The 25,474-nt window shown below is 38.2% G+C and overlaps 1 protein-coding gene, 1 long non-coding RNA gene and 1 pseudogene across 5 annotated transcripts in view; 2 read left to right on the top strand and 1 right to left on the bottom strand.

The window, feature by feature from the left end:
• ATL1 (atlastin GTPase 1) overlaps positions 1 to 25,474 on the bottom strand; it is a 100,158-nt gene that overhangs the window by 55,415 nt on the left and 19,269 nt on the right. For all 4 annotated transcript variants that reach the window (XM_034937522.2, XM_055097569.2, XM_034937523.2 and 1 more), the window contains exon 2: positions 17,058 to 17,230. In XM_034937522.2, coding sequence (XP_034793413.1) covers positions 17,058 to 17,091 — 34 coding nt within the window. In that variant the 5' untranslated portion in view covers positions 17,092 to 17,230. The remainder of the gene's footprint in view (positions 1 to 17,057; positions 17,231 to 25,474) is intronic.
• On the top strand, positions 5,064 to 9,234 carry LOC129393809 (small nuclear ribonucleoprotein G-like; annotated as a pseudogene).
• On the top strand, positions 9,326 to 21,260 carry LOC134728958 (uncharacterized). Its single transcript, XR_010109803.1, has 2 exons — positions 9,326 to 16,319; positions 19,002 to 21,260. It is a non-coding gene; the product is annotated as an uncharacterized LOC134728958 (long non-coding RNA).

Below are 25,474 nucleotides of genomic sequence, written 5' to 3'. Positions count from 1 at the left end.
GTGGGGCAGATCACAAAGTCAGGAGATCGAGATCATCCTGGCTAACACGGTGAAACCCTGTCTCTACTAAAAATACAAAAAATTAGCTGGGCATGGTGGCACACGCTTGTAGTCCCAGCCACTCAGCAGGCTAAGGCAGGAGAATCGCTTGAACCCGGGAGGTGGAGGTTGCAGAGAGCTGAGATTGCGCCACTGCATTCCAGCCTGGGCGACAGAGCAAGACTCCGTCTCAAAAACAAAAACAAACAAACAAAAACTTATAACAGAAGTTTACACACAGTAGGTGCTCAATAAATATTTACATAAATTTAATACAAATAACTGAAAAATATTGGACTTCAGGGTATTACTAAGAACAAATATTATGTACTCGACTCATTATTTGTAACTATATATTATCTACACAATAAATATTATCCTTGCTAATCTAAAATAGGCTGGGCATGGTGGCTCATATCTGTAATCCCAGCACTTTGGGAAGGTGAGGCAGGAGGATCGGTTGAGCTCTGGAGTTCGAGACAAGCCTAGGCAACATAGCAAGGTGCCATCTCTCCAAAAATATTAAAATATTAGCCAAACATGGAGGCACATGCCTGTAGTCCTAGTTACTCAGGAGGCTGAGGTAGAAGGATCACTTGGGTCCAGAAATAGCAGATTACAGTGATCTATGATCATGTAACTGTACTTCAACCTGGGCAACAGAATGAGACCCTGTCTCTAAAATTTTTTTTCATTCAGAAATCCTTTGGAATGCATAACAAGTTTCCTCAGCACCAGATTTCTTTTTTCTTAAATATGTTTTGCTAAATTAAACTCAGTTTCAGTTCCCAGAATACTGTGCAAATCCTAAAGAGAGAGGGGGCAGGAAACAGGTCAGAAGTAAACCAGATGGAAACTAGCACTTTACTATGAATAATACAAATGTACAGCTCACAAGGAAGGAAAGAACCAACTATACAGATGCTCCTCAACTTACAATAGGGTTACATCCTGATAAAACCATCGTACATTGAAAATATATGTTGAAAATGCATTTGATACACCTAACCTCCTGAACATTACAGCTTAATCTACCCTACCTTAAACATCCTCAAAATACGTTAGCCTACAACTGGGTGAGATAATCTAACACAAAGCCTATTTTATAACAAAGTGTTGACTATCTTATGTAATTTATTGAATACTGTATTGAAAGTGAAAAAAGAATGGTTATATGGGTACTTGAAGTATGATTTCTACTGAATAGGTATTGCTTTCAAACCATTGTAAAATTGAAAACCCATAGGTCAGACCATCATAAGTTGAGGATAGTCTGTATATCATTTCACCTTTTTATACACTTGGTCTTATATTCAATCACTATAGGGACTTAGGGAACTTTTTCATTCTATGTGGTGTTCTGAGTTACTGGAAGCTGGCACTCAGCTACTGAATTTAGCCATGTAGAAGGGGAATCTTCAAAAACGTCAAATGTGGAGAATAATCATATTCATATACTAGAAATGTTGTGGAAGTGTATTTCTAATTTTCTTAATTGTAAACTTTGTAAAAAAATATCTATTTTTCCAGCATAAACTAAGTAAGATGACAAACTCTGGGTATATTGCAGCCATCATAGAGAAAAAAACATACCACCAAGGAAACTATCTCTTGGCAACTAAAATTAAAAAGAACTGTTAGTTTTTCTTAAACTATTTATGTCTCTTCCTAGCAGTAGAACTTAAAAAGAATGACATAAAAAACATTGTGTGAATGAAAAACTGAGAATGACTTCCAAAGTAACAGCAAAAGAGTTTATACAGAGACAAACAGAGATAAGGAAACAAAAACAAAATACTAACTCATAAATGTGAATCTTAAGAATGTTAGAGCAACAGTAGAGATATGGGATTATATGTAATAGATCTCAAAACACTTCCGTACAGACTCTCAGATAGCTCTGCTGTTAATGATAGCCTTGAAGAAGAGGGTTAAAAGGATTAATGCAGATCCTGCAACATGAAGGCCCTGGAAGAAGTTAAGTCAGTCATTTATATAACAACCTATTTATTTATATTGGACACAAAAGAATTCCATAAACCATTCAATGGATGTCTCTAGAAGAACAATGACATGATGATGAGGGCACTGTGTGTGTGTGTGTATGTGTGTGTGTAGAAAAGTAAGTCACTAATAAAAATAGAAATATAAATGGCTAATAGACATGGGGGGAAAGCTAAGTCTTTCCAGTAATTAAAGACAAACTAATTAAAATAGATAGCCTTCCTAAATCAAGGACCAGAGACAGGGGAAAAAAGAGATAGTCTTTTTGGCTATCATAACTAGTAAAAGCTTATATATATATGTATATATACACATATATACATATATACACACATATATACATATGTATACACATATATATACATATATACACATATATATACATATATATACACACACTCAGTATTGAAAACAATGAAAAACATTTAAAAATACACATACCTTTTAATAAAACAATTCCATGCGTATTTATTTACATAGAGGTTCATGACAACATTATTTACATAGTGACAAATTGGAAACAATCTAAATGTCTAACTGTAGGATACTGTAAATAAATTATTTCACAGCTCTATTATACAAGATATGGAGCCATTCGAAATCATGGTATAGAAAAAAACCTAATCATAAGAAAATATGTTCACATGTTTTAAGAAGAACAGATGGAAGGCACAATTCCCGCTAAGAAAAACAAATACATATGCCTTTGTAGTCACTGAAAAAAGTCAGTTTTAGACACAGTTGTTTTCTAAAGAATTACCTGGTCCTTTAATCATCTTTGAGTCAGCTATATTGAAAATGGATGATTACTCTTTGTGCTGAATTTTGTCTGTGTCATGCTCAATCATTCTAAGCTGTTCTCTATATTGCAGAGATTGGAAATATACTGCAGAGACTGAAACTACAGCACTACAATTCTTGCAATCCTTTCTTGGGAGAGCTCTTGTTTAGATTTTGCCAGTGAAAAGCATTCATGACTTTTGGAAGACAGGGTGAAGGAAAAGCCATTATTGCCTTCTAACAGAAAGAATAGATAAGTGAACTGACAGCAGCCATGAGACTTGCAGCACATGGCAAAGGCACAGAACTACACCAATTTGTGGACAGTAGCTAACACTTCCACCAGATAATCAGGCACTTGGAAGAAATATGTGATAGAGCTTTGGAACAGGCACGGAGTATAAGGATATTCAGTCCCAGGTGAATGTCCTCCAAAGGGCATTTACTGCTGAGGAGCCTCTAGGTAATTAGGTACACAAGGTGACTCATTTTACGGATATCAGTCAGTCTCCTTCCCCAGCTACCCCAGCTCAGTAGTACCAGAAACTAAACCAGCAAAAGAAACATAAAGCATCTACATTAATATCAGATAAAATAGACTTCAGGGCAAAAAGTGTCATGAGAGATAAAGAGGTTTGTGGCATAAAAATAAAAGGTTAAACTTATTAGGAAGATGTAACAATTCCACATTTGTGTACACTTAACATAGCTCAAAGGTCTATGAGCAAAATAACAGAACAGAAGGGGAAACTGACAAATCCACTTCATGTTTTTTTAAAAAACATATCTGAGAACTTTAAAGTATCTATCAGATATCAGTATTTGGTAGATAAAGCAGTCCAAAATCAGAGTATAGAAGATATGAACAATACTTTTAGTAGGTTTGAGCTAATGGACATATATTGCATACCGCATCAAAAATCAGGAAATATGAAATGCTTTTCAAATGTACATGAGATATTTATAAAAATTAAAAATGCATTAGTACATAAATCGAATTTCAACCAAGTTCAAAGCATGGGTGTTCTATGAACATGAACTGCTCAGTATTGTAGCCAGTAACCATATGTGACTATTTAAATCAATCAAAAATTAAGTATTTGGTCCTCATTCTCACTAGCCACATTTCAAGTGCTCAATAGCCACATATGACTAATGGCTACCATATTGGACAGTGCAGACACAAAACATTTCCATTACCATAGAAAGTGGTGCGATACAACATATATTCTGACTATAATAAAATTAAGTATGAAATCGAGAACAAAACATTAATTTAGAAAAATCCATACTTTTTCTATATTCATGGGTAAAAAAAATATTATGGACACTGATATGGTCTGGCTCTGTGTCCCCACCCAAATGTCATCTTGAATTGTAATCCAAATTGTAATTTCCATATGTTGGGGGCAGGACCTCGTGGGAGGTGATTAGATCATGGGGGTAGTTCCCCCATGCTGTTCTCATGATAGTGAGTGAGTTCTCATGAGATCTGATGGTTTTGTAAGGGGCTTTTACCCCATTAGCTCTGTGCTTCTCTCTCCTGCAACCATGTGAAGAAGGATGTGTTTGCGTCCCCTTATGCCATGATTGTAAGTTTTCTGAGGCCTCCTCAGCCATGCAGAACTGTGAGTCAATTAAACCTCTTTCATTTATAAATTACCTAGTCTAGGGTATATCCTTATAACAGCATGAGAATAGACTAATATGACACAGTAAAATACTTAAAACTGAACAATAATAAATCTACTACATATCAACATATATAGGATACAGCAAAATTGTTATGTAGAAAAAACTTATAGCCTTAAATGCATAGATCAGAAAAAGAAGAAAGGCTGAAAATGTATGAGCTCAGTATCCAACTTCTAAGTTACAAAGAATAAAATATAGAATAAACCAAAAAAAAAGTATAATAATAGAGATGCACAGAAATTAAATAAATAGAAAAGAAAAAAGGAGAAATCACATGATAAAAGATATACTAAGGAAGGTACACATAAACAAAATTAAGCAGAGAAAATAACAGAAAACTTAGAACAATCTTATGCCAGCTTGATGAAATGGATAGATTTCAAGAAAAATGTAAATTACTAAAACTGACTCAAGAAGAAATAGAAAACTTTAATTATTCTATAACCAAAACAGAAATTGAATGAACACTTCAAAATCTTATATGGCAGGTCCAGGAGGTTTAATAGACTAGTTTTCTCAAACTAGATCATCCTAATCTTACATGAATTCTTACAGAGAATTTTTTTAAAAAAGGAAATGTCCCCTACTCATTTTATAAAATTAGTATAACCTTGATACCTTGATATCAAAGTCAGACAAAGAAAGTGCAAGAAAGGAAATTCAGTGATCTGTAAGCCCACAGAAAAGACACCATGAGCAAAGCTTACCCTCTGGATTTAAAAAAATTTATGGACAAGAAGTTATAACTGAAATTAAATGGTGGCAGACATGTCCAAGGAATATTGTGGGGATTTGATCCCTTTATGAATCTTGTGATAGATAAATGTGTGGAGATGGCAACTAGCGGGCAACAAAACAATATTGGAATGGTGGTAATGCAAGGAAATAGTACCATCATGTTAGAAGACTTGGAATGAGTATAAATAATGACCATTCAGCAGAGAAATCCATGTCGCCTCTCCAAAGGGCCTGTTAAGTTAGGTAAAAATTATGTAAAAATTAGGTCATGTACATTTTCATATTAGACTTTTTGTTAAATAAACTTTTGTAATAGTCAAAAAAGAAAATTAGTTGTAAACATGCTTGCAAATATTGTAATCTAAAGATTAGCAAACCCAGTAATGTATTAAAAAAGGAAATACAACATGACTAGCCTGGATTTATTCTAGAAATGCAAGATCACCTCAACATAAAAAATCTATTAATCTAATTAAACATATTAACAAACTAGAAAAGAAAAACCATATAATTATTTGAATGAATGCAGGAAAGGCATTTGTTAAAATTCAATATCCAGTGATGATTTGTAAATACTAATAATTATGAATAAAGGAGAAATCTGATGAAGTCTTAATCTGATGAAGTGAGACTGGAAAGAGTTCTGAGAAGAACTCTGGAATCCATTAAAAACTTGAAACTTCCAGGGATAAGCTTGGATAGTAAATTGCAGTTAATTTCAGTCAATTTTAGCTCTTAGCTTAGCAGGAGCTACGCATCCCATATCTCCCAGTCCCATGGCAGGCAGCCATGCATGTGTTCCTGGAGCAGCTTGAATGCAGGTTGTGGGAGCCAAAGTGGGAATAAGAACCCCTGTCCTCCAAAATTTGGAGATCTGTATTCTGGTTGATAATTGCTGCTTCTGATCATGGAGGTGCAGATACAGGTGAGCTGTCCTTGTTGCACACCCCACCTCTCATTGTTGGAAGCCCCTCCCACTCTAGCTCAAGTGACTTCCAGGGGACTTAAAGGGCAGGTTCCTTTAACTACCCCTTCATTTTTCTTTCCCTCCCACTTTTGAAAACCAGACACTAAAGACTAGGACATTCAAAAGCAACTGCATACACAGAGGAAATTAGTTACTGCCCAGGGAAAGGCACAGGCTCAGAAAAGACCGTGAAGATCTTAAGTTTACATCTCAGGCTGATCCTTGACATGGAGACATCCTACAGCAATTAAAACAAAAAGAAAAAATAGCAAACTGTGGGAAAGAGAGAAATTCTGACTTCCAGAGTTACCACATTATTAGTTTCAAATGTCCAATTTTCAACAAATCACAAAGTATACAAAGAAAGAAGAAAGTACTGGCCATTTAAGGGAAAAAAATAAAACAGAAACTGTCCTGGAGAAAGACAATATGGCAACCCTACTCAACAATTACTTTAAAACCACTGTCTTATAAATACTCAAAGAACCAGCAGAAGACATGGAGAAAGTCAAGAAAATGACATACAAACGAAATACAAATTTCAGTAAAAAGACAGGAAACCTAAAAATAAACCAAAAAGAAATTCCACACTGAGCAAGGTGGTTCATGCCTGTAACTTAAGTACTTTGGGAAGGTGAAGTGAGAGGATAACTTGTGGCCAGGATTTTGAGGCTGCAGTGAGTTCTGATCATACCACTACACTCTAGCCTGGGCAACAGAGTGAGACCCTATCTTTAAAAGAAGAAAAAAATAAGCTTAAAAATATAATAATTGAAATGAAAAATTCACTAGAGGTAGTCAGAGACAGATTTGAGCAGACAAAAAAAATCAGCAAACTTGAAGATTAGGAAAATAGAAATTATCAAGTCATTGAAGAATAGAAAGAAAAAAGATTGAAGAAAACTGAATAGAGCTTAACAAACCTGTGGGACACCATCAAATGAACCAACATACACATTGTAATAGTTACAGAAGAAGAAAAGAAAGAGAAAGTGGCAGAGAGATTATTTGTAGAATAATAGCTGAAAACTTTCCAAGTTTGATGAAAGATAAACATCTGAGAAGTTCAGCAAATTTCAAGTAGGATGAACTCAAAGAGACCCACATTGAGACTCATTATAATCAAACTGTCAAAGGCCAAAGACAAAGAGAAAAATTTGAAAACAACAAGAGAGAAGTGACATATCACATATAAGGGATTATTAAGAAGATTGTCAGCAAATTTCACATCAGAAACTTTGGAAGCAAAAAAGCAGTGGGCAGACATAGTCTAAGTGCTGAAAGAAAGAAAACCTCTCAACTAAAAATCCTATATCCAGCAGCCCTGATTCCTCAAAAATGAGGAATAAATTAAGACATCCCCAGATAAACAAAAGCTGGAGTTTGTTACCACTAGACCTGCCTTTCAAGAAATGCTAATGGTAATCAGTCCTGCATGTTGAAATGAAACGACACTACACAGTAACTTAAAGCCATATGAAGAAATAAAAATCTCAGTAAAGGTAAATACATGGGCAATCATTAAAGGTAGTATTATTTTAACAACAGTTTGTAGCTTCATCTTTGGTATTCTATATGGTTTAAGAGACTAATACTTTAAAAAAAAACTGTAAGTCCAAAAGCTAATATAATAATACTTGTAATTTTGGTCTGTAATTCCACATTTTGTTTTCTATATAATTTAAGAAAGTAATGTATTTTTTTTTTTTGAGACAGAGTCTTTCTCTGTTGCCCAAGCTAGAATGCAGTGGCATGATCACAGCTCAATGAGACAGAGTCTTTCTCTGTTGCCCAAGCTAGAGTGCAGTGGCATGATCACGGCTCAATGCAGCCTCAACCTCCTGGGCCCAAGTGATTCTCCTACTTCAGCCTCCTGAGTAGCTGGGGCTACAGGCATGCACCACCACACCTGGATAATTTTTGCATTTTTTTTTTTTGTGGAGAAAGGGTTTTGCCATGTTGACCCGAATTCCTGGTCTTGAACTCCAGGGCTTGAACAGTCCTCCCACCTCATCCTCCCAAAGTGCTTGGATTATAGCCATGAGTCACCATGCCCAGCTGAGAAACTAGTGCACTTAAAAAAAAACAGTTACTAGTTTATGTGTTTTGGACACGCAATATGTATACTTTTATGATACCAATAACTGAAAGGGGTGAGGATGGACATGTAAAGGAGAAGAATTTTTGTATGTTATTAAAATTAAACTAGTATAAATTCAAATTAGAGTGTTACAACTTTAGAATGTTAAATGTAATCTCCATGGTAACCACAAAAAAAAGCTAGAAAAATGTGCACAAAGGGAAATGATAAGAGAATTAACACATTACACTATAAAAATCAACTGAACACAACAGAGAGTAATGCGCAGTAATGCAGGAAATGAGAGACAAAAAAGCTATAAGACAAATAGAAAACAAACAGCAAGACAAACAAAAGTCACACCTTATCAATAATTACTTTAAATGTAAACAGATATAAACTCTCCAATCAAAAGAAAGAGATTGGCAGAATGGATTTAAAAACATGATCCAACTATATGCTGTCTATAAGAGCTTTGCTTTAGATCCAAAGACACAAGCAGATTGAAAGTGGTAGGGTGGAAAAAGATATTCCACGTAAATATAAACCAAAAGAGACTAGAGGTGGCAATACTAATATCAGAAAAGATAGCTTTTAAAAAACCACAGAAGTTAACAGAAAACAAAGAACTGGTTTTTTTTTTTAGAGACAATATCTTGTTATGTTGTCCAGGCTGGAGTACAGTGGCTAGTCACAGGCCAAATCATAGCACATTACAGCCTTAAACTCCTGGGCTCAAGGGATCCTCCTGCCTCAGCCTCTGGAATAGCTGGGACTACAGGCGCATACCACCATACCTGGCTAGGACATCATATACTAATAAAAGTTTTAATACAGCATTTGAATATATAACAATGACAAAAATCTATGTACCTAGGAACACTGTATCAAAATATATGAAGCAAAAGTTGACAGAATTGAAAGAAGAAATAGTTCTATACTAATAGTTGGAGACTTCAATATCCTATTCTCAATAATGGATAAAACAAACAAACAAAAAGGAAATAAAGACGTGCAAAGAAATAGAGAACTTGAACAACACAATGTGCCAACTAGACCTAACAGACAAATACAGACATTCTAGCCAACAACAATAGAATACACATTTTTCTCATGTGTACCTGGAACATTCTCCAGATAGACTATAAGGGAGTCCACATATTAAGTCTCAATACATTTTAAAAAGATAGGTATAATACTAAATATTTTCTTCAACCACAATGAGATGAAGTTGGAAATCAGTAACAGAATGAAAACTGGAAAATTCACAAATTTGTGGCAATTAAACAACACACTCTTAAACAACAAAGGATCAAAGAAAAAATCACAAGAGAAATCATAATATTAATTGCTAATCAAAACTACAATGAGATATCACATCACATCCATTAGAATGACAACTATTTTTTAAAAAACAGAACATAACAAGTGTTGGCGAAGATATGAAAAAATTTAAACCTGTGTGCACTGTTGATGAGAACATAAAATGGTACAACCTCTGTGGAAAACAGTATAGCAGTTCCTTAAAACATTAAAAATAGAATTACCATAAGATCCAGCAATTCCACTTCTGGGTATATACCCAAAAGAATTGAAAGCAGGGTCTCAAAGGGATACTTGTACACCATGTTCATAGAAGCATCATTCACAATAGCTAAAATGTGAAAGCAACCCAGTGTCTGTCAACAGATGAATGGATAAAAAAATGTGGTGTATACTTACAATGGAATGCTATTCAGCCTTAAAAAAGAAGGAAGTTGTGATATATTCTACAATATGGATGAAACTTGAGGACATTTTGCTATGTGAAAAAGCCAGTAAAAAAAAAAAAATGTATCATTCCACTAACGTGAGGTACACAGAGTAGTCAAAGTCATAGTGAAAGAAAGTAGAATGGTGGCTGCTAGTAGCCATGAGGAGGGATGAGGAGTTACTGTTTAATGGGCACAGAGTTTCAGTTTTGCAAGATGAAGAGTTCGGGAGATAGACAGTGGTGATAGCTACACAACAGTATTTTACTTGTGTACTAGTATCATGGAACTGTACATTTAAAAATGGTTATGATGGTAAAATTTATGTTATGTGTATTTTACCACAAATTTTAAAAACTGAAAAAAAATTAAGTGTAAAATTTTTAAACCAGATAATATAGAAGACGATTTTATAACTTTGAGGTAAGAGAAGATTTTTTTAAAATATAAAAAGTACAAGCCATAAAGGAAAATATTGTTTAAATGGACTACGTTTAAATACATAATGTCTATTTATTAAAATACAACATAGAGATCAAAGTCATGCAAAAAGTGGTAAAAGAGATCTATAAGACAATCAGCAAAGGACTTATATAAAAAATATGTATAAAACTCCTACAAAGCAAGAAGAAAAAGATAACCTGATTTTAAAATGGGCAAAGGGCAAACAGGCACTGAGGAGGAAATGTGAATGGACAATAAATATATGCTCACATCTCACTGGTAATCAGTAAAATGCAGATTGAAACTACAATGAGATACCATTTCAGACCTATCATATTACCAACTATGGGTAAGGATGTGGAGTGAACAAAATATCTTGTGGAAAAATGCACACTCTAGATTCCCTTTATATTAGGCTCTTCAAATGTAAAACTAAATAGTATATTATTTAGGGATATATATATTTATTTATAGCTAAACTGTAAAAATTATCAAGAGAATTAGAAACTTCAAATTAATGAAAGTGTTTACTTTTGGAGAGGGTAAGAACAGGTTGTCCTGGCCGGGTGCAGTGGCTCACGCCTGTAATCCCAGCACTTTGGGGGGCTGAGGTGGGTGGATCACCTGAGGTCAGGAGTTTGAGACCAGTCTGACCAATCTGGGGAAACCCCATCTCTACTAAAAATACAAAAATTAGCTGGGTGTGGTGGTGGGCACCTGTAATCCCAGCTACTCAGGAGGCTGAGGCAGGATAATTGCTTGAACCTGGGAGGCGGAGGTTGCAGTGAGCTGAGATTGCACCATTGCACTCCAGCCTGGGTGACAGAGAGAGACTCTGTCTCAAAAACAAAACAAAAGAAAACAAAACAAAACAGATTGTCCTTAAGGAGAGGCACACAAGGAGTGACAAAATATGGATAATGTTCTATTTCTTTGGCTGGGGGGCACAGGTGCTCATTCCTTTTTTAAAACTGAACACGTTTTACATGTTATTTTGTATACATATATGTTTCATAAGAAATTTTTATGTAAAAGAGGAAGACCTTCCAAATCTAAAATCTTTTTTTATTACTGGAAGTACTACACAGTGGATTATTTCCCTGGTGATCACAGGTTCTGCCTACAGTGTAGCCACTGATTCTAAAGATAATAAAGTCTGCAGAGTCTGAAATGGAGCAAAGGTGTAACCCTTGAGTCATCAAGACAAGGTAAGCAGATGTTAAGTATAAAAAATATACATAGGAAAAGTATATTTGAAAAGATGCAGGGAAGGCAACTTAAAAAATGTAGGGAAGGAAAATCTACAGTACATGTCTTATATATAGTACATATCATACAGTACATGTATGACCCAGTAGAATTTTTTTTTTTTTTTGAGATGAAGTCTCATTCTGTCACCCAGGCTGGAGTACAGTGGTGCGATCTCAGCTCACTGCAACCTCCACCTCCTGGGTTCAAGTGATCCTCCTGCCTCAGCTTCCCTAGTAGCTGGGATTACAAGCATGCACCACCACGCCCAGCTAATTTGGGGTGGGTTTTTTTTTTTGTTTTTTATTTATTTATTTATTTTGAGATGGAGTCTCACTCTGTGGCCCAGGCTGGAGTGCAGTGGTGCGATCTCGGCTCACTGCAACCTCTGCCTCCCAGGTTCACACCATTCTCCTGCCTTAGCCTCCCAAGTAGCTGGGACTACAGGTGCCCACCACCACAACCGGCTAATTTTTTTACATTTTTAGTAGAGATGGGGTTTCACCGTGTTACCCAGGCTGGTCTCGAACTCCTGACCTCAGGTGATCTGCCCACCTTGGCCTCCCAAAGTTCTGGGATTATAGGCATGAGCTACCGTGTCCAGCCTAGACCAAGTAGAAATTTTATATTGTTTTAGAAGAATTAGGTATATAGAAGATGAGGTAGGTAAAAAGAGACAGTCTCATTTCAAGAAAAATAGAATATAGCCAACTGGAAAAGAAAGAAGATCATGAGGTAACTATAGTACACTCAAGATTGTTTTAAATCTTTCCTCAAAACCAGAAACCTAAAAATTAATTTTCCACAAATGGCTTTTCAACAAATAGGCATTTCCTACACTTACTGTGAAGCTAAGATAGTTATTTTTAAAGGTAGTCAAAGCTGATACTTTGCTGCGAATACTATTGTTCTTTTTTCTTTTTCTTCTTCTTTTTTTTTTTTTTTTTGAGACGGAATCTTGCTCTGTCGCCCAGGCTGGAGTGTAGCGGCGTGATCTTGGCTCACTGCAACCTCCGCCTCCCGGGTTCAAGCGATTCTCCTGCCTCAGCCTCCCGAGTAGCTGGGATTACAAGTGCATGCCACCATACCTGGCTAATTTTTTGTATTTTTAGTAGAGACGGGGTTTCACCGTGTCAGCCAGGATGGTCTCCATCTCCTGACCTCGTGATCTGCCCGCCTTAGCTTCCCAAAGTGCTGGGATTACAGGCATGAGCCACCACGACCAGCCTAGTGCGAATACTATTTTTCTAAAGCAGTTTTGCACTATCTGTTTCTGTTACATTGTAGAAAACTCAAATTCCCAGGTGGTATCCCAAGTTTTTAAGCAACTTTGACAAAAACAAACAAACAAAGTATGCATTTCTGTTTTGTTTCTGGTAGCACTTAAGCTCTGACCAAGCAGTGCAAGACTGCTTTCTGGGCTACTGTTTCTGATACTTATCTGTCCCCTTTATTTTCCACACGAGCACATTCTTTGCCTACTTCTCTAGTCCAAGTGATCAAATTTATACAGCATTGATTTCTTATATCAGCTTAATCCTAGATAAGCTTGTTGTGGTACCTTTTGGCATACTATTCCTTGTCCTCATCGCATGGACTGTGGAAGCAAACAACTCTGAATTTGAATACTAGATCTATAACCTAGAAACTATGGTACCTCTGGCAAGTCATTTATGCTCTCTGAATCTCAGATCTCTTATACATTCAAATGATTAATAATAACAATGCCTATTTTGGAAGAATTGACTTTTATATGCTTAAATTTATTCAAACATCTTAAGAGTAGATTTAGGTACAGATGGTAGGATGCTCAGTTCTACTCAGACTCGCTTCCCAGTTTTATCTCTGGGTATGGTCTTCAAACATCGTCCTCAATTCTAGCAGTCAGCAGAGATGCTTTTCTGCTGTGTAGCTTTCATGGTCCCTGTAAGACCTACAGGTCTCTAGCTACTAAGATAAAAACACCTGTCATATGGTCCTTAGATTCCTTATCTAAATTTTAGCTCTCATGCTGATTTTGCAAATATCTTTCTTGCCCTTTTCTTGGAAATCACTGTATTTTCTCATTCTGGATTGTCTACCTTGATGCCTTTTTCTTTCTAACTTGTCTGAAAAATACTTACTTAGCTAGATAAGGTCAGTTCACTGTCTTCTTTTTTAAGCTCTCATAAGATTTTTCTCATGAGAGACCTCTGTCTACTACAAGGATCTGTTTTCTCTATTATCTTCACACCCCACCCCATTCTCTCCATGAAAACATTCCACAATATCATGTTATAGAAAATAAATTAGGAAAAAAACCCAGATTCTAATTTCAGTCCTTTTACTTACCAAATACATGACTTTCACCAAATCATTTAACTCACCTCTGAGTTAGTTTTTTTATCTGCAAAATAGTGATATGCCCTAAGACACATACTTGAGGTTGAAGATCAAATGCAATAATGCAGATGAATATGCATTGAAACTGTAGTTCTATAATATAATACAGAAGGTATTATCCATTCAACAAAGAGATAGAAGATAAAGGAATCTGAATTCAAACTGCCAGAGCAGGAATCCTGGGTCAATCATCTACTAGCTTTACCTTTTAATATGTAAAATGAGTATTACAGCACCTATTTCATATGACATTAGCTTAATGATGTTGGCTACTATTGCTGTTACTAAATGCCTACTGTGTGTTAGGCATTCTATTAGATACTGGTAATAAAATGGAATTAAGACTGACAGGGCTAAAATCTGTGCCAAAACCTCTATCTCCTACTCCATCTACTACGTTTTCTAAGTCATTTATGTCATATGTACTTAACAGCAAAGAAAAATCTAAGTAGTAAAGCATTTCCACAGAACATCAAGATAAGAGTCCAGAATTCCACTCTTTCTTTTCTATAATAATTTCCAGTAAACACTATAGTGATTCTAGTATTTCTTTTCCTAATCCATCACTTGAGTTGAAACTTTCCTGATGACTTCTGGGTAAACTATCTGAGATGTTTCTATCAAATGTAAATAATCTAAGGTAGTATTTCTCAAAGTAACACCTAAAGACCATCTGCTTCCCAATCACCTAAAATGCTAATTAAAAGGCAGATTTCTAGGCCCTCTTTCAGATCTATTGATTCCAAAGCTCTGGCTGGAAGATGGGAGAGTCTGCATTTCCAATAAGTCCCTGTGTGATTTTTATGAAAACCGGATGTGAGAACCATGTTCCCAAGAGGAAAAAACTTCCACTACATAAGAAGTTTATAAGGCCGGGCACGGTGGCTCGCTCCTGTAATCCCAGCACTTTGGGAGGCCGAGGCGGGCGGATCACGAGGTCAGGAGATCTAAACCATCCTGGCTAACATGGTGAAACTCTGTCTCTACTAAAAATACAAAAAATTAGCCGGGCACGGTGACAGGCGCCTGTAGTCCCAGCTGCTCGGGAGGTTGAGGCAGGAGAATGGCGTGAACCCGGGAGGTGGAGCTTGCAGTGAGCCCAGATGGCACCACTGCACTCCAGCCTAGGCGACAGAGCAAGACTCCATCTCAAAAAAAAAAAAAAAAAAAAAAAAAAAAAGTTTATAACCAAAGGAAATTCTGCACAATAATGATCCAAAGCTTCATAAAGGAGAAAAATTTTAATCCTCAGAATACATTTTCACATGCTTCTGTTAACAGGGTGGAGACAACAATTCATGGAGACTGAGACCAAAAGTGACTTGAATATACGCACCCTAATTGTGTGTGTTCAATAAATTCCTATTCTAGAGGCCAAGAGAACGGGTAGAAAGGGGATACACTGCAAATGCTTACTTAAATTTCAGAAGAAGGAAATAAAACTTATTGCAATAGTCAGGTAGGTCTGTTAAAACTGAAGTTTCATGATCTCAGAAAATGGAACCACTTTCTCTTAAACTCAGCTAAGTCATGACAGACCTCCCCGCTCCAACTCTCCATGCCTACCACAAACCTTGGATAATCTCCCAAATGTAAACCTTGTCTACCGTATCCTGTGACCATTAGAACAATCAGAGGCAAGGAGATACACGGTCTTTTGATTAAAGTAAACTGAAATAACCAATTAAAATTTACATTTGTGCCTCTCGCTCAAATAAACAGTTATAGAAGAGTTCTCACTGAGATGTGGAACAGAATCAAGCAGCTCTGAACTTTTCAAATAATAACAATTGTTATTTCCAAATAACAATTTCTAAATAACAAGCTGATGAACAAAATATTTATTTACCCACCAAGCCACAGTAGCCTGAGACATTCTCTGGTTCAGATAATAAAATAAATGCCTTAGAGGGCTTTCGTTCCTAAGATGCTGGTGAGTTTAGCACTGTGACTGCAAGAAATCGGGAACCTACGACAAAAAGACGCCCAGCCTGCCCACACTAACCGTCCAGAACTAGGTCTGGAGCAGCAAAGCGGGCGGGGCCGCGATTTCTCCCGCATCGCTGCGCCCGTTCTTCTCCGCCTGCGTGAGCACCGCCCACCCACTCGCGGTGTGAACATACTGGGTCTCGCCTCTCCTTTCCCCTCCCCTCGGCCTGGTGCTGAATCATGAGCCCAATGTCTCCAAAAGGTAAAATCAAAGAACAAAGCCACCCTTGGGGCTGGTCTGAATGGGGTACCACGTCGGGGTGGGGCAGAAGGCTGGAAACCACAACTTTGCTCTCCTTCTTCCTCAATTCCCCCACCCAACCCCCAAATTAAGAGGAGTACTGCAGTGCTCAGGAATTCCCAAGAGGGTGACCCTTCTCCCAGTTGCTCGGTCTGCTACCGTCCGTCCGGGACCCGGCGCGCTCCGCCTCATTGTTCCAGCGCGCCGCCCGCCGCCCGCCGCCGGGAGCCCGCGCCCTGCAGGGCCAGCGAGTTGGCGGCTCCCGGGGAGGGGGGTTGGGGCTTGGCCTGCTCTAGATCCCCGACCCCTCGCCCCTCTGGGGCCGAGTAACAACAGCCCCCTGCCCACCCCCATAGCCTTCCTCCCAACCGATCGCTAAGGCGGAACCCACAAGTCCCCGGAGGCGCCTGGTGGGTGCTGTCCAAATGCTGGGAGGAGGCGGGAGGGGGGTGGGGAAGAAGGAGCTGGAGGCCCGGCCTGCGCGAAGCTGCAGCCCTCACCCCGACAGCGCGATTCGGTGACGCGGGTACCGCTCGGCCATGGTTCCTCCGCCCAAACAGGGAGCAGCTCGGCTACGGCCCGTCTCCCAGCCGTGGACGCAGGCACCTAGCAGCCCTTGGCCCTCCCTGTCTCCAGAAGCAGAAAGTGGAGGGCCAGAAGACCCCGTGCAGGCTGCAGAAGTTCTCATTTGCTACTCACCCCAACTGTTTCTGTCCCTGCGGTTCTTGGCCATGGTGGTCCAGGAGCTGGTGGCGGTGAGGCGCTGTCACTGCGCTCGCTGCCTTCTCCGGGGCCGCAGGTTGCTGGCGGTGGGAGGCTCCGTGCCCGCGCTGGGCGCAGTTCGCTCAGACTCTGAGGATGTTGCTGTGGCGCTGGTGGGAAGGAGTGGGGAGGAAAAGGGAGGAGAAAGCAGATGAACCAAGCTCAGCATCACAAGCCCGAGTTCACACAGATACCAGCGTCACACCCTCCCTACCTCAGTCCACCCCCAGACCGTGAAGACAGTGATAGACCACGTACTGCAACATTTTCAACGGAAAACACAAACAAATAAACAGCACCCCCCTCGAACACACTCTCAAAGAATTTAACAGCGTTATCAGAAATACACAAACCGACATACTGCATGATTCTGGATGTTCAAATACCTGTTTCAAGCACGGTTATACATTAATACAAACAAGCTGGCAACATTTATATAGCCAAAGTAACTAAAATAATGTGCATTTATCTACGAGGCACCCATTTTTTTTTCCATTTTAAAAGCAAGGTCATGTTAGTAAAGAGGGTATCATGCATTTTTGTATATGTATACTGAGTAGTTTGTCTTAAAATTAGAATAGCAAAATTTATATCAAGAAGATCAAGATAAATGAAAGCTGTAGATTCATTACTATCTGTAACTCAATATCCACTGGGTAAAATTTCCCACTAGATTTGCAAAGATAAGGTCCAGACCTATAGTCCAATAGCAATTATTTGAGCTGAAATCATACTACATAGTCTGGGTATGGGTGGGCCCTGGCAGCCATAAAGGTTGCAGACAATTTTGAAAGGAAAAGAAAAAAAATAAAAATACTTTCAATCTTTCCCTTTTCACTGCTTTCTCTCTGCTACAAACTTAGTTGTTTTCAGTAACCTGGAAACACTGTCCCTTTATACTACCTCGACCTCAAGATACCATCATGCCGTCCCTTACAGTTTCCTTCTGCCATTTGGTTGTTACTCACACTCTCTACTGATCGGTTCTTAGGAGATCACTGCCAGCCTCTTAATTACCAGATCCATGATCTCTGCTAATTCCTCATGGTAAGCAACTCCTCACGCTACACTCTCTCAATGTAATTTACTATGATGGCTTCAGACAGGACCTCCATGCTGATGATTCCCAAATCTATACTTGTAGTCTTCTGCCCTCTAGAAGAGAGGACATTATACCAGAGGTGTGTTTATAACTGCCTAAGGTTATCCTCACGTTGTTTTCCTACTGACATTTGAACATCAACATATCTGAAAACAAACTCCCCCACCACTGCCAAATCTTATGCATTATATTTCAGTTACTGGTTCTAGTGACTGCAGAGCCGTGAACACTGTAACCAAGTTTACAACATGGTTTTAATGAGGTCTGTGCTCAACAGAGTTGAAATGACATTAATGAAACAACATAGGAAGACAGACATTATCTCATCCTTATACCTATAAACCAAGTTCATAGAACAAAAGAGAAGTGTGGTCTGCTTTTCTTCTTATATTCCTTTACTATCATTCTCAGCTTACATTCCAGCCTGAAAATCCCTTTCATATGAATCCCATTTTTAAGAGTACAATAGATTACACACAAAAAAGAAAAAATTTATATAATTCAACACCTATGCCCAATTGAAAAAGAAATTAATTTTTAAAAAACCTGTTGTGTTTATAATTAGTAAGTAATCTGCAGGTGAATACTTTGAGACTGTGTGAATCACAAAAAAATGCTTAAATAAATAGCTCTCTGTATGTGACTTTTTGTACTATTGGCCAATAACTTTTCATCCACTGATTTTAGCATCCATTGATCCTTGCCTGAATCAATTTCATATTAGTGATTTTTTAAATGGAGGCTTTAAAATCATTATCTGTTGTTTGTTTGTTTTCCAGACACAGTCTCCCTCTGTTGCCCAGGCCGGAGTGCAGTGGCGTGATCTCAGCTCACTAAAACCTCCACCTCCCAGGTTCAAGCGATTCTCATGCCTCAGCCTCTCAAGTAGCTGGGATTACTGGCGGTCGCCAGCACGCCTGGCTGTTTTTGTATGTAGAGACGGGGTTTCTCCATGTTGCCCAGGCTGGTCTCAAACTCATGAGCTCAAGCGATCTGCCCACCTCAGCCTCTTGATGTCATGTCTTTTAAATTAAGTAGCTGGCATTCCCTCTCCCACTTTTCTATGTTGAGTCCCTCTATAAATTAATGGAAGCTTTTTAAAAAATTGTGTTATGCATCACCATTCTTTTTAATGCCTAAATTCCCCTAATTTGGCCGAGGGTCAGCTCGTGTGTCCTTTTAACATTGTCCCTTTTTGTCTTTGAGCAGTTCCCTGTATTCTGGTACAAGAAAATGTTTCAGTTTCCTTTGTATTTTCCCTGTCTTAGAACTAGAATAGCCATTTCTCCAAGATGCTCTGGCTCCTTTTAATGAGAAAAGGTGTTTAGAAACCAAGACGTGGGTGCTAGTTGTGCTCATTGCTGGGTGAAGATCACTGTTTCTAGACCCTTTCAGTGGACATTGCTAGAACGCATCTTTTTAATCATAAGTTTAATCTACTCTGAAGAAATACCTCAATAGTATGAAAATATAAACATACGTGGTTATGTATTACATTACTTTTTGTTATTGTAAAATGCTGGAAACAACCTGAATGCCCACATATAGATGAGTGGTTGAATACATTATAATACATATATGCAATAAAATGTTATGTAGGTGTGAAAAAGAATACAGAAGATCTTTATAAGCTAATACAGAGTGATTTCCAGAATACAATGTTAAATGAGGAGGAAAAAGTGCAAATAGTATACCATTCCTGGAAAAAGAAAAGGATATGAAAAAAGTATCCATTCATCTGTGAAAAATAAATACAGCAAGACTAAACCAGAAACCAATGAGATTGGTCACCTACGGGAGATGGGTGGGAATAGGGTAGAAATAATGGAAGAATGGGAAGAGGGTAGTAGGGATTAAGGGGACTGATATTTCTCTAAGTGTAATGCTTTTATATAACTCTGAGTCTTAGAACAGTAATGTTTCACATTCTCCAGAATAAGTTTTAAAATGCTTACTATGATGACTATAATCAAAAAGATAATAACAAGTGTTGGTGAGATGTGGAGAAATTGGCACCCTCATAAACTGCTGATGGAAATATAAAATGGTGCAGATACTTTGGGAAAAAGTCTAGCAGTTCCTCAAAAAGTTAAACATAGAATTGCCATATACATTAGCACTCCTAGATATACACCCTAAAGAAATTACAATATATGTCCACAAAAAAACTTGTACAGGAATATGCATAACAGCATTATTCATAATAGCCAAAAGGTGGGAACAATCCCAGTGCCAAATAACTAGTGAATGGATAAACAAAATGTAGTCTATCCATATAATAGAACATTATTTGATCATAAAAAGTTATTGAGTACCAATATATGGTACAACATGGATGGACCTTGAAAACATTATAGTAAATGAAAGTAGCCAGCCACAAAGACCACATATTATATGATTCCATTTATGTGAAATTTATAGAATAGGCAAATCTAAAGAGGCAGAAAGTAGATTAATTGTTGCTTAGGGATGGAAGAAAGGAGTGGGAGGTTGGGGAGAAATTGGAGAGTGACTGCTAATGAGTATGAGGTTTCTTTTGGGGGCAATGAAAATGTTTTAGAATTCATCATGAAATCAACTTTGCACAACTCTTGGGTATACTAAAGCCACTGGATTAGGCTAGGTGCAGTGGCTCATGCCTGTAATCCCAGCACTTTGGGAAGCTGAGGTGGGAGGATCACTTGAGGCCAGGAGTTCGAGACCAGCCTGTACAACATAGAAAGACCCCATCTCTATTAAAAAAATAGAAAAACTAGCCAGGTGCAGTGATGTGCACCTGCAGTCCCAGCTACTCAAGAGGCTGAGGTGGGAGGATCCCTTGAGCCCAGGAGTTCAAGGATTCAGGCCACTGCACTTCAGCCTGGATGACAGAGCAAGACCCTGTCTCAAAAAATGAAACAAAACAAAAAAACTCCACTGAATTGTACAATCTAAGTTGGTGAATTTTATGGTATGTGAATTATGTTTTTAAAATACAAATGTTTTTAAAAAGTCAAAAGTCAAGTTCATTTTAAATCAGAATAAAAGAAGAAAAGGTATTACTCCATTTGAACTTTAGTACTTTAAATCCTCTCTCTTCCTGACTCTTCCGGGATGTTACTCCACAAACTATTCTCTTCCGCCTGTATCCTCAATTATTTTTTCTTCCATTGGTTCTTTCACCATGCTCATTTTCCTCCATCATAAGTAAAGGGCTCCCTCAATCAGAAGTTTCTCAATAGTTGATGGTTCAATTTGTTCCTTCCCTCTATAAATAGCAATCTTAGAAAAGTATTTATGTCAATTAGAATGCTTTTGGCGGTAACTCAAAATGGCTTAACCAAAAAATGACATTTACTTTCATACAACAATTTGTTTAAAGATAGACTGGTTCTATGGTGGTCAGTTCATCAGCTCAGTGGTATCATGGACTATATTAGTTAGGATATAGCTTTGGCTACTATAAAAATTCTAAGGGCTGAAATAAGACAAATATTTATTTTGGTCTTATGAAATAATCTGAGCATAAGCCATCCAGGGATAATACCGTGGCTTCAAAATATGAAGGAACTGGCTGGCCACAGTGGCTCATGCCTGTAATCCCAGCACTTTGAGAGGCCAAGGCGGGCAGATTGCCTGAGCTCAGGAGTTCGAAACCAGCCTGGGCAACACGGTGAAACCCCGTCTCTACTAAAAAATACAAAAAATTAGCCGGGATGGGTGGCGTGCACCTGTAGTCCCAGCTACTCAGGAGGCTGAGGCAGGAGAATTGCTTGAACCCGGGAGGCAGAGGTTGCAGTGAGCCAAGATCACGCCACTGCACTCCAGCCTGGGTGACAGAGCGAGACTCCGTCTCAAAAACAAACAAACAAAACAAAACAAAACAAAAATGAAGGAACTAAAGTTCTTCATGCCTTCTTCCATCTTTCACTTGGGGCTTCTATCATATGTTCCATGATGGCTGCTGTAGTGTGGGCATTCACATTTTCATTCTAGCCATACAGAAGGGTAAAAGGGAAGAAGTGAATATATCCATTCTCTCTAAGGGTACAACCCAGAAGGCGCACACATCATCTCCACTCAAATACCATTGACCTACCATGTCCCACCTCATTGATAAATATACCGTATATGCAACAAAAATTTTGGGGTCTAATACTAAACAAAGAAGGGAAATAGACATTGGAAAATAACCAGAAGACTTTGCCAAAAAGACAAAGGTGCACTCTACCATCTTCCATGTGTTGGTGTTATGAGAAAAATCCAGGACTGTATAGAAAAATGTTCTCCCAAGCTGGGAGGGAACCAAGAGACGGAAGAATGACTCAGACAAGTCCAGCCCGGCGAGTGGATGAGTTTGTGAGGACTTATACAGGACACTTCTGGGCAGCAGCAGGATAGCTCTAGAGATCCATGCCACCTCCCATCTCTAAACTGCTTTTAAACAAATTTTCTGTAACTTCTTTGCCTACTGTGTTTGAGCAATGAGATTGTTTTCCTTGATAAGTTCTCAGATACCATCTGAGATATTTGGGTTCTCAGGGACACCTGCTCCTCCAGTGGGCATCATGGTCTTGGCTCACTGCCCAGCCTTCCCCATTCAAGCAGTGGATGTACACCTTAAATAACCTAGTGGGGACACATCACACTACAATCCACCCCATTCCCCAGCTCTTATATTCTTCCCACCAATCTTGCATGAAAGTCCTTGAGTGGGGTATGAGGGGAAGAACTATACAGACCTATAATGTATAGCCATGGCTTGTGCGTACAAGCCACATCTACAGTATACAAAACATCATAAAAAGCAGAAGCTAACTACAATTATGATGCCTGTTAGCAAAACGTAACTCCAATGAGTAGGTAAATTGTGTAACCAATTTGAGAATGAGTCAAATAAGCTTAATCGGGTTATATAACGAATTTGAGTTGACAAATGATTTAAAACATTTGTGACACTGTTCTCTTCATCAGGCATATAGGCACAACAGGTAGTGCCTCTAAGGGTACGTATTGGTTTTTGTGGATTAAAAAAAAAAACTTTTTAAAAATTTCAATAGTTTTTGGGGAACAGATTTTTTTTGTTACATTAATAAGTTCTTTAGTGGTGATTTCTGAGATTCTGCTGCACCTGTCACTGGAGCAGAGTACACTGTACCAAATATGTAGTCTTCCATTGCTCACCCTCCCGACCCTTTGCCCGGAGTCCCCAAAGTCCATTATATCATTCTTATGCCTTTGCATCCTCATAGCTTAACTCTCACTTTTAAGTGAGAACATACAATATTTGGTTTTCCATTCCTGAGTAACTTCACTTAGAATAATGGCCTCCAACTCCATCCAAGTTGCTGCAAAGGCCATTATTTCGTTCTGTTTTATGGCTGAGTAATATTCCATGGTGTATATATACCACATTTCCTTTATCCACTCATTGGTTGATGGGCATTTAGCTTGGTTCCATATCTTTGTAATTGTGAATTATGCTGCTACAAACATGCGTGTGCATTCATCTTTTTCACATAATGACTTATTTTCCTTTGGGTAAACACCCAGTAGTGGGATTGCTGGGTCAAATGGTAGTTCTACTTTTAGTTCTTTAAGGGGTATCCATACTGTTTTCCGTAGTGGTTGTACTAGTTTACATTCCCACCAGCAGCGTAAAAGAGCTCCCTTTTCACCACATCCATGCCAACATCTATTTTTTTTAATTTTTTAATTATGGCCATTCCTGCAGGAATGAGGTTGTATCTCATTGTGGTTTTGATTTGCATTTCCCTTATAGTGATTTTGAGCATTTTTTCAATGTCTGTTGGCTGTCTGTATATATTTTTTCGAGAATTGTCTATTCATGTCCTTTACCCACTTTTTTTTTTTTTTTGAAACGGAGTCTTCCTTTGTCACCCAGGCTGGAGTGCAGTGGCACGATCTCGGCTCACTGCATTCTCCTGCTTCAGCCTCCTGAGTAGCTGTGACTACAGGCACACACCACCATGCATGGCTAATTTTTTGTATTTTTAGTAGAGACAGGGTTTCACCATGTTTGCCAGGCTGGTCTTGAACTCCTGACCTCAAGTAATCTACCCGCCTCAGCCTCCCAAAGTGCTGAGATTACAGGCGTGAGCCACCATGCCTGGCCCCATTTATTTATTTTTGTTTTTGTTGCATTTGCTTTCGGATTCTTAGTCATGAATTCTTTGCCTAAGCCCATGTCTATAAGAGTTTTTCTGATGTTATCTTCTAGAATCTTTGTGGTTTCAGTTCTTAGGTTTAAGTCTTTGATCCATCTTGAGTTGATTTTTCTATAAGGTGAGAGATGAGGATCCAGTTTCATTCTACATGTGGCTTGCCAGTTATCCCAGCACCATTTATTGAATAGGGTATCCTTTCCCCACTTTACGTTTTTGTTTGTTTTGTCGACGACCAGTTAGCTGTAAGTATTTGGCTTTATTTCTGGGTTCTCTATTCTGTTCCATTGGTCTACATGCCTATTTTTATAGCAGTACCACGTTGTTTTGGTAACTATAGCCTCATAGTAAAATTTGAAGTCAGGTAATGTGATGCCTCCAGATTTGTTCTTTTTCTTACTACTGCTTTGGCTATGTGGGCTCTTTTTTGGTTCCATACAAATTTTAGGATATTCTTCTAGTTCTGTGAAGAATGATGATGGTATTTTGATGGGAATTGCATTGCATCTGTATATTGCTTTTGGCAGTATGGTCATGTTCACAATATTGATTCTACCTATTCATGAGCATGGGATGTGTTTCCATTTGTTTGTGTCATCTATGATTTCTTTCAGTGTTTTGTAATTTTCCTTGTAGAGAACTCTCACCTCCTTGGTTAAGCATATTCCTAAGTATTTTATTTAATTAATTTTTTTTTTGCAGCTGTTGTAAAAGGGATTGAGTACTTGATTTGATTCTCAGCTTTGTCATTGTTGGTATATAGCAGTGCTACTGATTTGTGTACATTGATTTTGTATCCCGAAACTTTACTGAACTCATTTATCAGGTCTAGGAGATTTTTGGATGAGTCTTTAGGGTTTTCTAGGTACATGATCATATTATCGGCGAACAGCAACAGTTTGACTTCCTCTTTTCCAATTTGAATACCCTTTATTTCTTTCTTTTGTCTGACTGCTCTGGCTAGGATTTCCAGTACTATGTTGAGTAGAAGTGGTGAAAGTGGGTATTCTTGTCTTGTTCTAGTTCTCTGGGGGAATGCTTTCAAATTTTCCTTGTTTGGTATTGTGTTGCCTGTTGGTGTGTCATAG

This window comes from Pan paniscus, chromosome 15, assembly GCF_029289425.2.
Source record: "Pan paniscus chromosome 15, NHGRI_mPanPan1-v2.0_pri, whole genome shotgun sequence".
Taxonomy (NCBI): Eukaryota; Metazoa; Chordata; class Mammalia; order Primates; family Hominidae; genus Pan; species Pan paniscus.
The sequence above is the reverse complement of the archived record's forward strand: the minus strand, read 5'-3'. Positions and strand labels throughout refer to the sequence as shown.